This window comes from Enhydra lutris, unplaced genomic scaffold (genome assembly GCF_002288905.1).
Source record: "Enhydra lutris kenyoni isolate GAN:26980312 unplaced genomic scaffold, ASM228890v2 scaffoldscaffold7, whole genome shotgun sequence".
Taxonomy (NCBI): Eukaryota; Metazoa; Chordata; class Mammalia; order Carnivora; family Mustelidae; genus Enhydra; species Enhydra lutris.
In genome coordinates, this window is record NW_019154091.1 from 30,067,249 (window position 1) to 30,080,962 (window position 13,714).

The 13,714-nt window shown below is 41.8% G+C and overlaps 1 protein-coding gene across 1 annotated transcript in view; it reads left to right on the top strand.

Annotated features, from left to right (window-relative positions):
* Positions 1–13,714, top strand: part of LOC111142161 (protein tyrosine phosphatase, receptor type B) — a 112,177-nt gene that overhangs the window by 22,674 nt on the left and 75,789 nt on the right. The window contains exon 4 of the mRNA XM_022495154.1: positions 6,511–6,784. Coding sequence (XP_022350862.1) covers positions 6,511–6,784 — 274 coding nt within the window. The remainder of the gene's footprint in view (positions 1–6,510; positions 6,785–13,714) is intronic.

Sequence of the window (13,714 nt, forward strand, 5' to 3'; positions counted from 1 at the left end):
TGACACCTAGACTCCACCCGCTGTTTGACACCAGATGGCTTCTGGGGGTGGGGTGGTGGGGACTAAGAGGCAGGAGCAGAAGCAGCTGAGGTCGAAAAGGTGATTCGTTTATGGTCACACCTAGTTTTAAGACATTCATCTGTGTATGGTGACAAAGCTATGACAAACACTATGCGAAGCCCTTTTCCTCTAGATTAAAAAAAAAGAAACCAATAACAACCACCACCTAGGACAGGGAAGAGGATGAGAAACTGGTGTAGAAAGAAATACCAGGAAACCCTGGAGATGTGTCTGCTGAGAGAGATGGTGGAGCCTAGTGCTAGAGGCATATCCGGCACCCCTCCCCCACTTCCAGGACTTAAAAAAACCTGGGCATGGCCACCAGCTAGAGCAGCCCTTGGATGTCTTTTGTGCTCATCTACTGAAGAGTTCCTCTTGGGTACAAGATAGAAAGCCACACTAATTTATTATCATTCGATTTTTCTCAGAAAAGCATTCTCATCCATGGACTTCTTGCTCTAGCATTACAGCATGCTAGCCATCCATGATATATTTGTATTCATATAATATTATTACCACTAATAATTGTCGTATCTAACATGTGTTGCACTCTTTAGCCAAGGACCATGCTTTACACAACACCGACCTTGTCATTTAATCCTTACAACTCCTACCCACGCCCCCCCATGCATATATTATTTCCATTTTCCTGGAGACCTATGACCTAGAAGGCTAGAGAAAGTCCTTGAAATATAAGTTTCCCAAAAATGGTAAACACAAAAGAGGATAGTCACGGTCCTTTAAAAAAAAAAAAAAAAAAAGCTGCTTATCAAAATTACCTCCCCTTAAATTTTAAGGCACCTCTTTTTAAATGCATGACACCTGCTAGTTAAAATGTATTCATTTCTTTCCTAATTCAGTATTAAGCCATTTTGAATTAAAACTTAAGAAAGGATGGGCGCCTAGGTGGCTCAGTGGGTTAAAGCCTCTGCCTTCAGCTCAGGTCATGATCTCAGGGTCCTGGGATTAAGCCCCACATCGGGCTCTCTGCTCAGCGGGGAGCCTGCTTCCTCCTCTCTCTCTGCCTGTCTCTCTGCCTGCTTGTGATCTCTAATAAATAAATAAAATCTTTAAAAACAAAACAAAACTTAAGAAAGGATTCATCATCTTATACTCCTTTTTAGTGGATACGTTCCCTGATTGCTAGACTTTCTTCCTTTTAACAATATCTGGGGAAACACACATGAGAGTCTCGTGACAAAAGTACTTCCTCGAAGAAAAAAGCATCAGAATTGACCTGTCATCTAATATTTATTAAGTCTGTTGCATGTTGATCCTTTTTCCTTTAGCATCCACATTTTATTTTTATTGAGAAGTTAAAAATATCAAGGTTGTTCTAAATATATGTAATAGAAAAAATATATTTTATATAACATAAATATGCATATATATTATATGAAATATATTATATATCACCAATTTACTTATTTGACACATTCTAAAATAGTTTAAGACCTTCTAAATCACTTACCCAACTCCTTGTAACCAGAGAGCTCAGAATTTAAAAGAAAAAGAACAATAAGAAATTATTAACTCTCTTTAATAAAAAATGATACCTGGTGGCAGGGTTAGTTTGTTTTTTTTAAATGGCTCCACCATAGCATTGTTAATCTCTTGGGTTGTGATAAGGACTAGAATTTACATTTCTGGCAAGTTCTCAGAAGATACTGCTGCTGCACTTTGAGAACCACCATGCAGAAGGATAGGACTTCCTCCCCACTCTCTTTTCCTCCTTATATCTTCCCTCCCTCTCGCATCTTTTCCCAGCTCCTTCTCTTCCAAATCAATCTTCTCTTCTTTGGTTCCTTTACCCTTTCTCCTTTTTTCCTCTTCTCTTTTCCTCCCTTCCTTCCAAGATGATATTTGAGGCATCCCGCAAGAACATGTTTACAAGGACTTGTTTTGAGTATTCACATGACGATATTTACTGAGCAGGTACAAAGATTCCTTCCTGCCTCCCTTCCTTTCTTCATTGATCCATTCGTTCAGCAAATGCTTGTTGAAACTCTTATGCCAAGCTCTATGCAAGAAGAAGAAGATTGCCCTGAGAGAATTCTCAACCTGCTTGGGAAAGGCAGGCAGTCACAAGTGTATAAGGCATTATATAATTACCCAGTGTCGTTAATGCTCTGAATTAAACAAATGTATTGCTGGCAATGAATAATAATAGAAGGACACTTTTTCCTTGTGTGGTCAGAAGGGGTCTGGCCCCATAGGGGTATGCTGAAGCTGAGACCTAAAGACTGAAAGGAAGATAACCAAACAGAACCTGGGGAGGAGTGGTCCAAGAAGATGAAAAGGCAGGTATAAAGGCCCTGAGGCAGGAAAAGATCAGTTCTGTGTTTGGGTGTCTCCAAACCCCAGGCGCACAGTAGGTGTGCAGTCAATATTTGCTGAATGAATGAGCAAATGAGTTATCAGACCCAGGCCACTGGAGCATAGGAGGCAAGAAGAAGAGAGGCCAAGCTGTGAAAGGCTTTTTAGAGCATGGGTGAGGAGTTTGGATTAACCAATAACTTGAGCAATCTACTCTGCCCTCCCCTCCTCCTCATAACATTTCCCACACCCAGCTCAAATCCTGATCTACAGTAGCAGTTCTCAAAGTGTGGCCCCTGGGCCCCGAGGACCCGTTGTTTATCATTCAACATCGTGTTCATAAGCTGACAAGAGCTGTGCCTTCATCCATGAATTCATGATTTATGACTATGTAAATTACAACAATTAATCGCTATGACAATTTGTTTAAAAGGCAACTGTCTGTCCACTATGTCTAATCAGAAGCCGCCCCACCCCTCCCATGCAGTCTGGAACGGGTTTCCTTGTGGCTAGGAGAAGTGGTCGTCGCTGGTCCCAAATTCCTGGAAGGCAGTAGCCAAAGCACACTCAGTGTCATGATGCAGGATAGATAGGTTCAAAAGAAGTCGAGGAATTCCAAACAAAGAAGAGAACAAAGAAGAAAAATGAATCAATTTATTTATACTTTGTACAGTAGTTTCAAATACTCCTCATAGAAAAAAGCAGTATCTGGCAACTTTCCCCAGTCCCAAACTGCCTTGAATCTGTTACAGTTCTCTCTAGTTTCTCATATTATTATGTGCTTTTTAAAAAGAAAAATGTAATCAGTAAGAGTCATCGTTTCATATTATGTGAATCCCTATGGGCTACTTAGGACCCACTAACTTTGGGGGGAACTCTCCTGTAAGCCTTAAGATTCTCCAGGAAAAAGAACTAGGGGTTATATAACTTTGGAAAAGAAATATCTATGACCAGTACTGGGCCTTTCCTTCACACATTGCCATGATTCTTCATATACATCAATAGTAAAATAAATGACAACACATGTTTCTAAATACATGTGTCTGATAGACCAAAAATAAAAGAACCCTATTTAAAGAAATAATTTCTTCTTTTCCTAATTCCTATTTCCAAGGGCATTATTAGCAGATCACTGCTAATAACTTAGAATAATCTAAACCGTGTTGTAAGGATTTTTTGTTGTCACCTTATTTGATTAGGCCTTCAAGTTTTGCCTTTTTTCCTGCACCGAAGGAAGGCTTATAGGAAGAATGTTAGACAGTATGTTGAAAATGAAGTATAATTTTTAGATGGATTTAAAGCGTACAATAGGTTGTGGCATTTAGTGTTTAAAAAGAAAAAGAAAAGATGGTCGGCAAAACTTGGGGGAGATAGGATTTATTGAGGATTTGGGCAAAGGACAGAAAAGAGTATTTAGTATATTTGGGTGAGAAGATATCAAGTGTGTGGGTCAATTTATGAGAAAATTTTATAAACCTCAATGGAAAAGACAAAGCGAAAGAGAGAGAGCAGAAGTTAGAAAAGTGCAACCTACGTGATGGATGAATTTAAAAGAGAGGAAAAAAATATGATGGGGATGTGATCTATGACCAGGTAAACCAACACCTGCACAGCACGTAAATGTTCACAAAAGGTGCTTTCACATCTGTGACCTTATTTATTCTTCCTAACAGCTCTGGGAAGTATTCAGAGTGGTGTAATTCCAGTATGACAGACAGGAAACCACATTGTTTTCAGAATACAGCAAGAAAAGAGAAAGGTAATGAATGTCGAAAAGGAACGAAGCTGCAGAAAGACCCCTGTAAGGCTAGAAGGCAGCTTGTATTCAATGGAGAGAGGAGGGGACTGCCTCTGATGCTGCAGAGGCGTGTCAGGCTTGAAAAGCCATTGAACTTGGGGGCAAAATACAGAGGAGGAAAAAAGCTCTCTTGGAAGGCCAGTCATCTGGGCAGGGAAATAGGAAAGATTCTGTCTTCCCAGAAATACACATGGTTCAGGTTTGACCTTTGAGTGTTTGCTAACTTGAAAAGGAGATTTGAGATCTCTGGTCCAGCTGCAGATTTAAAGCCCATAGGATCCCTGAAGGGATAGAAATTTCATTTTTTCATTAAAAGATTTCTTAAAAACATGTTTTCTAAAAGGATCAAAACAATTTTCACCTTTTTCTGCTTATCCTCAAAGTAGATACAGTTTATATAGAAGTTGATACTATAGCTTTCTGTATAGTATCTGAAAAAGAAGCGACTATGACATTCTTCACATTGGTTTAGCTCCAGAGAATTCGGTTTTGAAAATTAAAATGTGTAAAAATCTCATCTCTTCTGGCAGTTGTCAGGGCAGGCACCCAAGAAAAGCAATCGAGCACTATAAAAAGTTGTTGCAATATTTTGCTTGTATCACCTGTGTACAATTAAACACTTTTGCTCTTTGGTTATTAGGAACTCTTTTCAAATCCATTCTCAGATACATGATGATTCAGGTACTGAGACAGTTGCTAAAAAGCTATAGTTAGTGCTGAAAACTGAGTAAATTGCGGTTTTTGTAATAGGTGTGGGAACTGAGCCATCGATCGTATTTTCCTCAAAGGAGAGTTTTACAGCTTTCTTATATTGCTCAGACAATTATGGATGAATTGGTATTAACTACTGGATGGTCAGTGATGAAACTGCTCTGCAATTTGCTTTGTGGGTTGAACAACTGGCCGTGGTGATTACCTTTGTTCTCGGTCAGCACCATTTGCATAAGATTTAGGGAGGACAAGGACCTCTATACAAGAGACAGGGGAAAGTGAATGGCAGAGAAAAATAAAGGTCAAGTTGACAATGGACAAGATCCTTTGGGGGTCCTTTTCTCTTGCTGGTGTCAGGGGGGTGTGCAATGGGACAAATGAATGCTTGGAGGTGAGAAGGGCAAAAGCACTCTCTAATAAAAGTCTTCAGGAAGGACTGGAGGCGACCTAGGGAAATCTGCTGTGGTCAAGTTTAATCCTGGGAAAAGAGGCCCTGGAGAAAGCAGATGAGGAAGATAGGAAGGAAGATAGGGAGGGGGGAGGCGCTGGGTGTGGGGGGAGGAAGGGGGTGGGGGGGCTGGAAAGTGAGAGGGAGCGAGTACTGATTGCGGCTCCGACGGCGGGGGGTGGGGAGGACCACCGAGTGGGAAAAAGTGAAAGTCGCGGGAGAGGAGGAGGAGGCAGAGCCGGGTGGGCCCGGACGGGACCCCCCGGCCAGGGAGGCGGCGGCGCGGTGCAGCGGGGGCAGCGCGGCCCGCCTCGGGCCCCCTTGGCAGCCTCAGGCGTTGGCTCCTCTGGGCTCCCTCCCTCGCCGGCGCATTGTTCCTTTGCCGGGAGACGAGGAAATTGCCTTTTGATTGCGGAAGTCCGCGGCCGGGGCCCGGGGCGAGGCAGCGCGGGTCAGCATGGCAGCGTGGGAAGGGCGGCGCGCTGCCTGCCCCCGCCGCCTCTCGCGTCCGCAGCCCGCCCGGGGCGGCAGCAGCAGCAGCGGCGGCGGCGGCGACAGCGACCGCGGCGGCCCCTGCGCGTCGCCCTCCAGGAGGGAAGCGTTGTGCGCCCGCGGGGCGCGCTCAGCGCGCGCAACAGGTGGCCCCCGCGCGGGCCGTCGGGGCCGCCCCCGCGCCCCAGCCCCTCTGCTGAGTCGGGGTGGTGCCGGCTGAGCGCGATGCTGAGCCATGGAGCTGGGCTGGCCTTGTGGACCGCGCTGAGCCTGCTGCAGGTGAGTGGCCCGAGAGAGGTGGCGGGCCGACGCGCCCCTCCCTGCCGACGACCGAACTCCCACTCGGCTGTCGGGTCGCCTGGGTTGTGGTTTGCAGAGTGAGATGGCCGAATTTCTTCCTCTCTCTTGGGAAGAAAGGTCCTCTTCTGAGCCCCCGGCCAGACTGACAGCTCATCCTACTGTCAAAGGCACAGAGCCGCCTTCCTTCTCTCCAGCTGCTCCCGAGAAAGAGCGGCCAGGGAGAAAGTTGCCACCCACCTCCTCCGCGGGTCTTTCCTCTGGCTGGAGGGCAAAGGGCTGGGCTGAGGCTGGGAGTGAGGACTGAGGAGGCGGCTTGGGGACCTTGCTGTGGACAAGTCCCTGGGCGTTCTCGACTGGGCTTCAGCTGCCTCTGGTTCCTTTGCAGACTGGACTGGGAGAGCCAGTGAGATGTAACTTCACCCTGACGGAGTCCAAGGTCTTCAGCCGGTACGCGTCTCTCCAGTGGAGAACTTTGGGGTCACCCTGTAACTTCAGCCTCATCTATAGCAGTGACACGTCCGGGGTCGCATGGTGCCACCCCACGCGGATAGACAACACCACCTACGGATGTTACCCCAAGGATTTGCAAGCGGGAACCACCTATAACTTCAGGATTGTGTCTCTGGATGGAGAAGAGAGAACTGTGGTCTTGCAAACAGGTAAGGGGTGACAGGTGCAATGGGACAGCCCGCCCACTCTGGATTGAACCCTGCCTTTTCACACTGGTGCTGCATTTGAGTTCTGGACATACAAAAAATGAAGGTAAAAATACCTGTGAAGATAAATATTGACTAAGATTTTTAGTTTCCTCAGTTCTGGCCAGAAGCAGCTTGGTTGACTTTTAGAGATTTCCTTAGCGGGGAAGACAGCGGACTAACTCTTTGAAGGCGGAGTGCAGCAGAGAGGAGCCTGTGGGCTGTGGAGGGAGTTTGCTAAATTTGTTAAAATGATGTGGTTTGAGCTTCCATCACATTAAATTGTCAAGCCCTGGAATATATTAAGTAAATGTTTTTAGAATAAATAATGGAAGTGCAATGATTAGGGATATGCCTTTCCTCAACTTAGTTTTATTTTTGGAACTAGGACATAAAATCTTCAGGAATAGAATAGAGCCATTCAGAGGGGAAAATTAGAAAGTCCCTTCAAATGAGGGCACGAAAATTAATTTGTGTAAGTTGAGTAACTAAAACAGCGTAATATCAGAGATGGTCCTTTGGTTACTCTGAACTTTAAGTCACTTATTTTCTTTACAGTTTTGGTAAACCCTTCCGTGTGTACATAGGAAGAGTTTGTCTTTCCTGCCTCAGTTTTCTTGTCTATAAAACAAGAGGGTCAGACTTGGCCGTTCATGTCCAAGTTCTTACCAAAGGCCAGCCACCTAGGTAGGAGGCTGTTGTACTCTCACCTCATTATTCCTATCAGCTACCCTTTATGTGTGCTCTAAATTCTCTAACAACTTTGATGTCTCGTGACTTCATAGGTCTTCCTTTTAACATTATGTTTACTCTTTGCAATAGTGAAACTTTACATCTACTCGGAAAGTCAAGTGTCACAGAAAAAATTCTGGAAGTCAGATTTTAGAAATGTATTGTCCTTACTACTATTTCATGTTCAACCCAAATCAAGGTGACTTCCTTAGCTATCGTTCTTTAGAAAGGTCTGAGAACATTCAGTTCTCAGGACAGCTACAGCAGAGTCAGGAAATGAAGCTGGGTTCATGGAACAAGTCAATCAAATATTCATTCTCTCTCTCTCTCTCTCTCTCTCTCTTTTTTTTTTTTTTGGAGAAAGATTAAGAACGCCCAATTACATCCCTTGGCTGACTTCAGATGAAACTCTGAGATAATTTCTGAGTTTTGCAGGAACTTAAATTGAAAAGAAACACCACTTGTGAAGAATTTGGTTATGTTTTTATATGGAATCAAAGAGAGACTGAAATCAACCGCATAATTAGAACATTTCACAGAAGTTGAAGTGGTTAGCTTTTTAGTCATAAAGCTGGTGGTCTTTTGGTATGTGAGGATAGTTTTGTGAACACTCAGGTTGTTAATGCTGTGAAATTATGACATAAAACTTCCAGATGTGTTCATTGCATTTGTTAAGGTGTCTGTTGAATGGGGCAGAACTGTTTTTAAAAATAGGAAAAGGACTCACTGTGGGTGTTACTAGTTAGAATGCGCTCCAAGTGTAATTATGCACGTAGGTGTTCCAAGTCCAAAGACGTTTGTGAAATGTAAGAAATATTTTCATTTTATTGACTATGTTGAGTTAAAAAAAGACTTCATCAGCATTCAGGTTTTCAACATTTTTCTTAAAGAGTTGCTTTTTACAGTCTCACAAATATACTTTTCACCACAAATTCTATGAGCTCTGTGATATTGTGAAGGATGAAATTTGTAGGTGATGGTTGTATAATGATATTTTTTCCCCACACTTATTTGTATGATGATATAATGCTTAGGATCCTCTATATTCTAAAAATAATTTTATTTAAATAAACATTTTTTAAATTAAGATATTTTTAAAATATTTCAGGGAGGAATTTTTGGGGGGGTGGTTGTTATTTGTTCTTTGTCATTAGTGCTTTCTCTAAGGACATATGTGAATTTTTCATTTAGTTGGGAGAAAGTACTAGTATTTCTCTAATTTGCTAGGCTACAAAGATGAACTCTACAAATCACGTTTTACTCTTAGTAAAGTAGGACCAAATAGTAGTATAATATTAAGTCTGAGATATAACTTCAAACAAAAAAAGTTATTCAAAATGTATTGTGCTTTACTATTCCATTTTGCCTGTCTTGTCGGTCTAGGATAAAAGAGAATGAGAGCAAGACATGATTAGACTAGAGATACAACAGTGGCTTAGATTATCTCTGTATCATTCCAAGTGTGAATTGTCAGATTGTTTTTCCTGATAAATTGTCTAAAATTCAGTTAATTTATTGTCATGTAGACATGGCCTAAAATATTTAAAAAAAAATTTTAACTACATGGGAACTATTTTAGCAACAATCAGTTTCACTCCAGATTTGAAACCAAAATTGAAAAAACATATGTGGATTCAGCTAACATTCACCAAGCATGGATACTGCAGGGAATTATGCCAAGTGGTGACTGGTGTCCTTGTAAGAATGAGGAATAGAACACTGTCCCTGTCCTTACAGTCTGTACAGAGGGGAGGGAAGTTCATGATGAAGGTGGGGACAGAGCTTTCCCACATCTTTCCTGGAGGAAGACCTTGCCCTGCCTCCTATATGCCATGCTGCCATCATCACAGAGAAGACATGAGACCTTTCTCAGATTCCTTCGGTCATTAGACTGGTTGATGCAACAACCATGATAAGTTGAAAGCCAAATTAATTAGTTGTGAACAAAAATAATTTGAAAGTCAAATTATCTAGTCATGAATTCATTGGAAATCAAATAATGAAGACAATATTGAAGAACTCCCAACACTTTTCTGACACTGTGTCCTCCAAGTCTAAGGGGGGGCTGCAAACTTGTAACCCCTTGGGGTGTCTAGCTAGGTGTCTAACTTATATGTTTTGTTTGGCTCACATAATATTTGCTAAAAATCCAGATGATTTTTGCCAGCATTAAACACGGAAAGTTCACATAAGTGCCAGATTTATGGGTTCCCCTAAAATATTGGAAGATTTGTCAAAGCTGGACCACTCTGCCTGGAATTCTCCAGAGCTAAGTTGTAGTTTCTCTCCTTTTAGATACCAATTCACTGGAATCCCCCTGGACCACTTCATTTATTTCCATACTTGAATTCATCCTAAGGGCACTTGAGTTTGTTTAATGAAACCTTAGAGTTTTCATTTAGAACTTTTGGGGGGCTTTTATCTTCCCACAAAAAGGAAGTAGCTTTCCAATATCTAAAATGACATCTCAGGGCACCTGGGGCTCAGTGGGTTAAAGCCTCTGTCTTCGGCTCAGGTCATGTTCTCAGGGTCTTGGGATCGAGCCCCACATCAGGCTCTCTGCTCAGCAGGGAGCCTGCTTCCCCCCTCTCTCTCTGCCTGCCTCTCTGCCTACTTGTGTTCTCTGTCTGTCGAATAGATAAATAAAATCGTTTAAAAAAATGGCATCTCACACATGGTATTCAATAAATATTAAGTAGAGATAGATGAATGAAAAGCTAATGAATGGGTGGATGGATAGATATGAATGAATAAAGTGAACATTTCAGTGGGGGAATATATGTATTCTAAAAATATGATCTATTCTCCTTGGGTTATAGGTATGTTATAAAACCCAGGGAAATAGTCTGGTAGTAAAGAACTTCACTTACCGGCAGACTATCTTAATAGCATATGCCTTCTTGTTAGTTTTAGCTACTTAATAATCAGCCTAGAACAAAGGGTGAAAAAAATTAGCTCTTTTAATGTGGCTAATTCCTTTATCTTTAACAACAAAAACCAACAAAACAAACAAAAAAACAAAAAACCACTTTTAGAAGCATTAGTTACCAAGTTACCATATCAGCTCTTATTTCTACTTCAAAAATGTTACTTATTGAATTAGTTTACTAGGGCTTCCATGACAAAATACTGGACCAAGTGACTTAAATAACAGAACTTCATTTTCTCACAATTCTGGAGGCTAGAAGTCCCAGATCAAGGTGTCAGCCGCTTTTTCTCTGAGGATTCTCTAATGTTCATTCCCCTATGTTGTCTGTGTTCTAGAAGGACACCAGTCATTGGATAAAGGCCCACCCTAAAAACCTCAATTGAACACCATTACCTCTTTAAAGGCCTTATCTCCAAATACAGTCCCATTCTGAGGTACTGGGGGTTTAGGGCTTTAACATATGAATTTTAGAGGGACACAGTTCAGCCCATACACTTACAGAGCTTTAAACACAAGCCAGCACTTCTCAATAATGTCTGTAAGCTACTTGCCTCAAAATCTTTGGCAGAACTTCTTATAAAAGCATGTATTATTGGCTCCTACCCCACATGTAATGAATTTAGAAAGAGTGGAGGCTGGGGTATCAGATTTTAAACAAATATCACAGTGAACCAATGCACAGTGAAGTTTAAGAGCTATTGACATAGTTTTTCTATTATTCATTGGCATTAAGATTCTGGTAGCCTTCCTCTTTATGCATGACTAGATCTGTAATACTGAAGAGTATTACCTTAACCAGGAAGAAACTAATACTCTAATATTTGTCTTGTGCTTTTATAGTATCTAAAATAGGTCCACCTACTTAGTAGGTAAGACTATAAAATACATATTATACTGACCATATATTGTTTAATTTTATTTTTAGGGATTATTGTAAAGGGGCAGGTATGTAATGGTTGAGAGCTCAGATCTAGAAGCAGCCGCCTCCAACACTTTGTAGCCAAGCAAGTTACTAACTCCTCCAGGCCTGTTTCCTAACTTATAAAATGGGGATGATAATAAATAGAATGTCTACTTCATAGGATCATTTTGCGATTTTATTTGGTTCACATATAAATTCTAGAATCGTGTTTGTCACATACTATGTGCACAGTAAGTTTACTATTATTACTTTCAGGTTGGAGATAAGATTGATATCCGTGAGAATTAACTAATCACAAATCACACAACTAGTGTATAATAGAACCAGAACTTGAATCCTGGGTTTCTGGCTCAGCTCCAATTCTTTCCACTATTCTGCAGAAAAGATATAATTTTTGTTTTAAAAGATTTTATTTATTTATTTGACAGAGAGAGATCACAAGTAGGCAGAGAGGCAGGCAGAGAGAGAGGAGGAAGCAGGCTCCCTGCTGAGCAGAGAGCCCGATGCGGGGCTCGATCCCAGGATCCTGAGATCACGACCCGAGCTGAAGGCAGAGGCCCAACCCACTGAGCCACCCAGGTGCCCTGAAAAGATATAATTTTTAAGTTGATATTACTTCTTTCAAATTACCATGTGATATTTTGTTCCTACTTTTCAAGCCGACTTTTAAAGAAGAAAAAATATATTACAAAATACCTTAAATCTATGTATCCTTACCCTACACAAAAATGGAATAATGATTAAATGTGTTTTAGAGTGAAGAAATTTTAAGCTGCTATTGATTTTCAATTGTGTGGAACGTTTGGTGATGATTTCAATATTTAGCAATCAGCCATTGACAGTCTACTCGTTTCAGGAATTCTAAGGTCAAGCTAAGCTATGAATATGGAATGAACCAACCTAGTTCTCTGAAGTTGATCTTTTGAGTGCTTGGGAAGCTTCTCCCATCAGTCTGACGTCTCTGGGTGAGCATGGCATTCTACAGGTTAGCAAGGAAGACATAAAGTCTTATTTGTCCAGACAGAATAAGAGAAGAACAAAGAATAATTTTTTCACCTTCCATTTCCAGACATCAATGTGCTGGAATCCCCCTAGGGGATAAAGGATAATACTAACGTCTTTCTGATTTTATAGGGGAAATCAAGCCCATTCTGTCTGTATAAGTGTATATCAATGAAGATGAATATATGCCCCTAAACATATAATATGCAAATAAAGTTAACAAGGCAGTTTTGCAGATAGATTTCCAGGAATTTGGGGGTTTGGTTTTGCTTTCCTTACTTTTATGTGGAAAAACTCTGACACATAAAAAAGGAAACAGAATAGTATAATTAACTACCATGTACTCGTCACCCACCTTTAACAGTTCCCAACTGATAGCCAGTCTTATTTCTTCTGTATCTCCACCCATCCCCCCACCCTCTATCATTTTGATGCAATCCAAGCCATCATTTGATTCCATTTATACATATTTCAATATGCATTTTGGAAAGGTAAGAATTATTTTTCACATAACCACAATATCACTCTAACCTAAATTAACAATAAGGCTTAGAAGCACACCACAAGGGCTAGATCATGAATTTCTGCAGAGGACAGGCCAAGAGACTTTTTCTGTGGCATTTCTGTGACATTTATGCGGCACTTTAGGTAATATTGAGAAAGCCTCACTTGTTAATATCGAAGAATTGGAGTGGGGCTCCTGAAGGCCGTCCTGGGGATGGCAGGGTTAAAGCCTCCATGGGCTGTCGGTGCCCACCTGCCCCTCTAATGTTCACTAGAAGTGCTTTAGCTTCACCTGCTTCTCACTCTGTAACACCCCTTCTTTCTCTGACTTCAAACTCCCCACTTTGACCTTCCAAACGTGCTCAGATTCCTGTCCTTCGTGAAGCCAGCCTCTGAGACCTTATCCCGTGGCTGTCATTCTCCATTGACACCTTTAGCCTCGTTGCTGGCCTGCATTCCTCTGAACAGCAGGAACAGCAGCAGCGAGAGCACCAACTGCCCTTTACTGAGAGCGCAGCCTGGGCATGGACTGCACTTACCATTTCCCTCTGTTCCCTCTTAACACTTATAACTCTGTGTAGGGGGTATCGTTACAGAGGAGGAAACAGCAGCACGGAGCTCCAACAACTTGCTTAGTCATGACTCTGAGTGACAGTGATGGGATCCGGACCCACGTCTAGTCGGACATCAGAGTCAGCCTCCCTGATAATTCACCTTTTGTTTCGCTTTCCTGCATGTATCTCCAGTGCCTGAGTAGACTGTAAATTCTCTGAAGAGCATCCACGACTTATGGACCAGGGCCAAA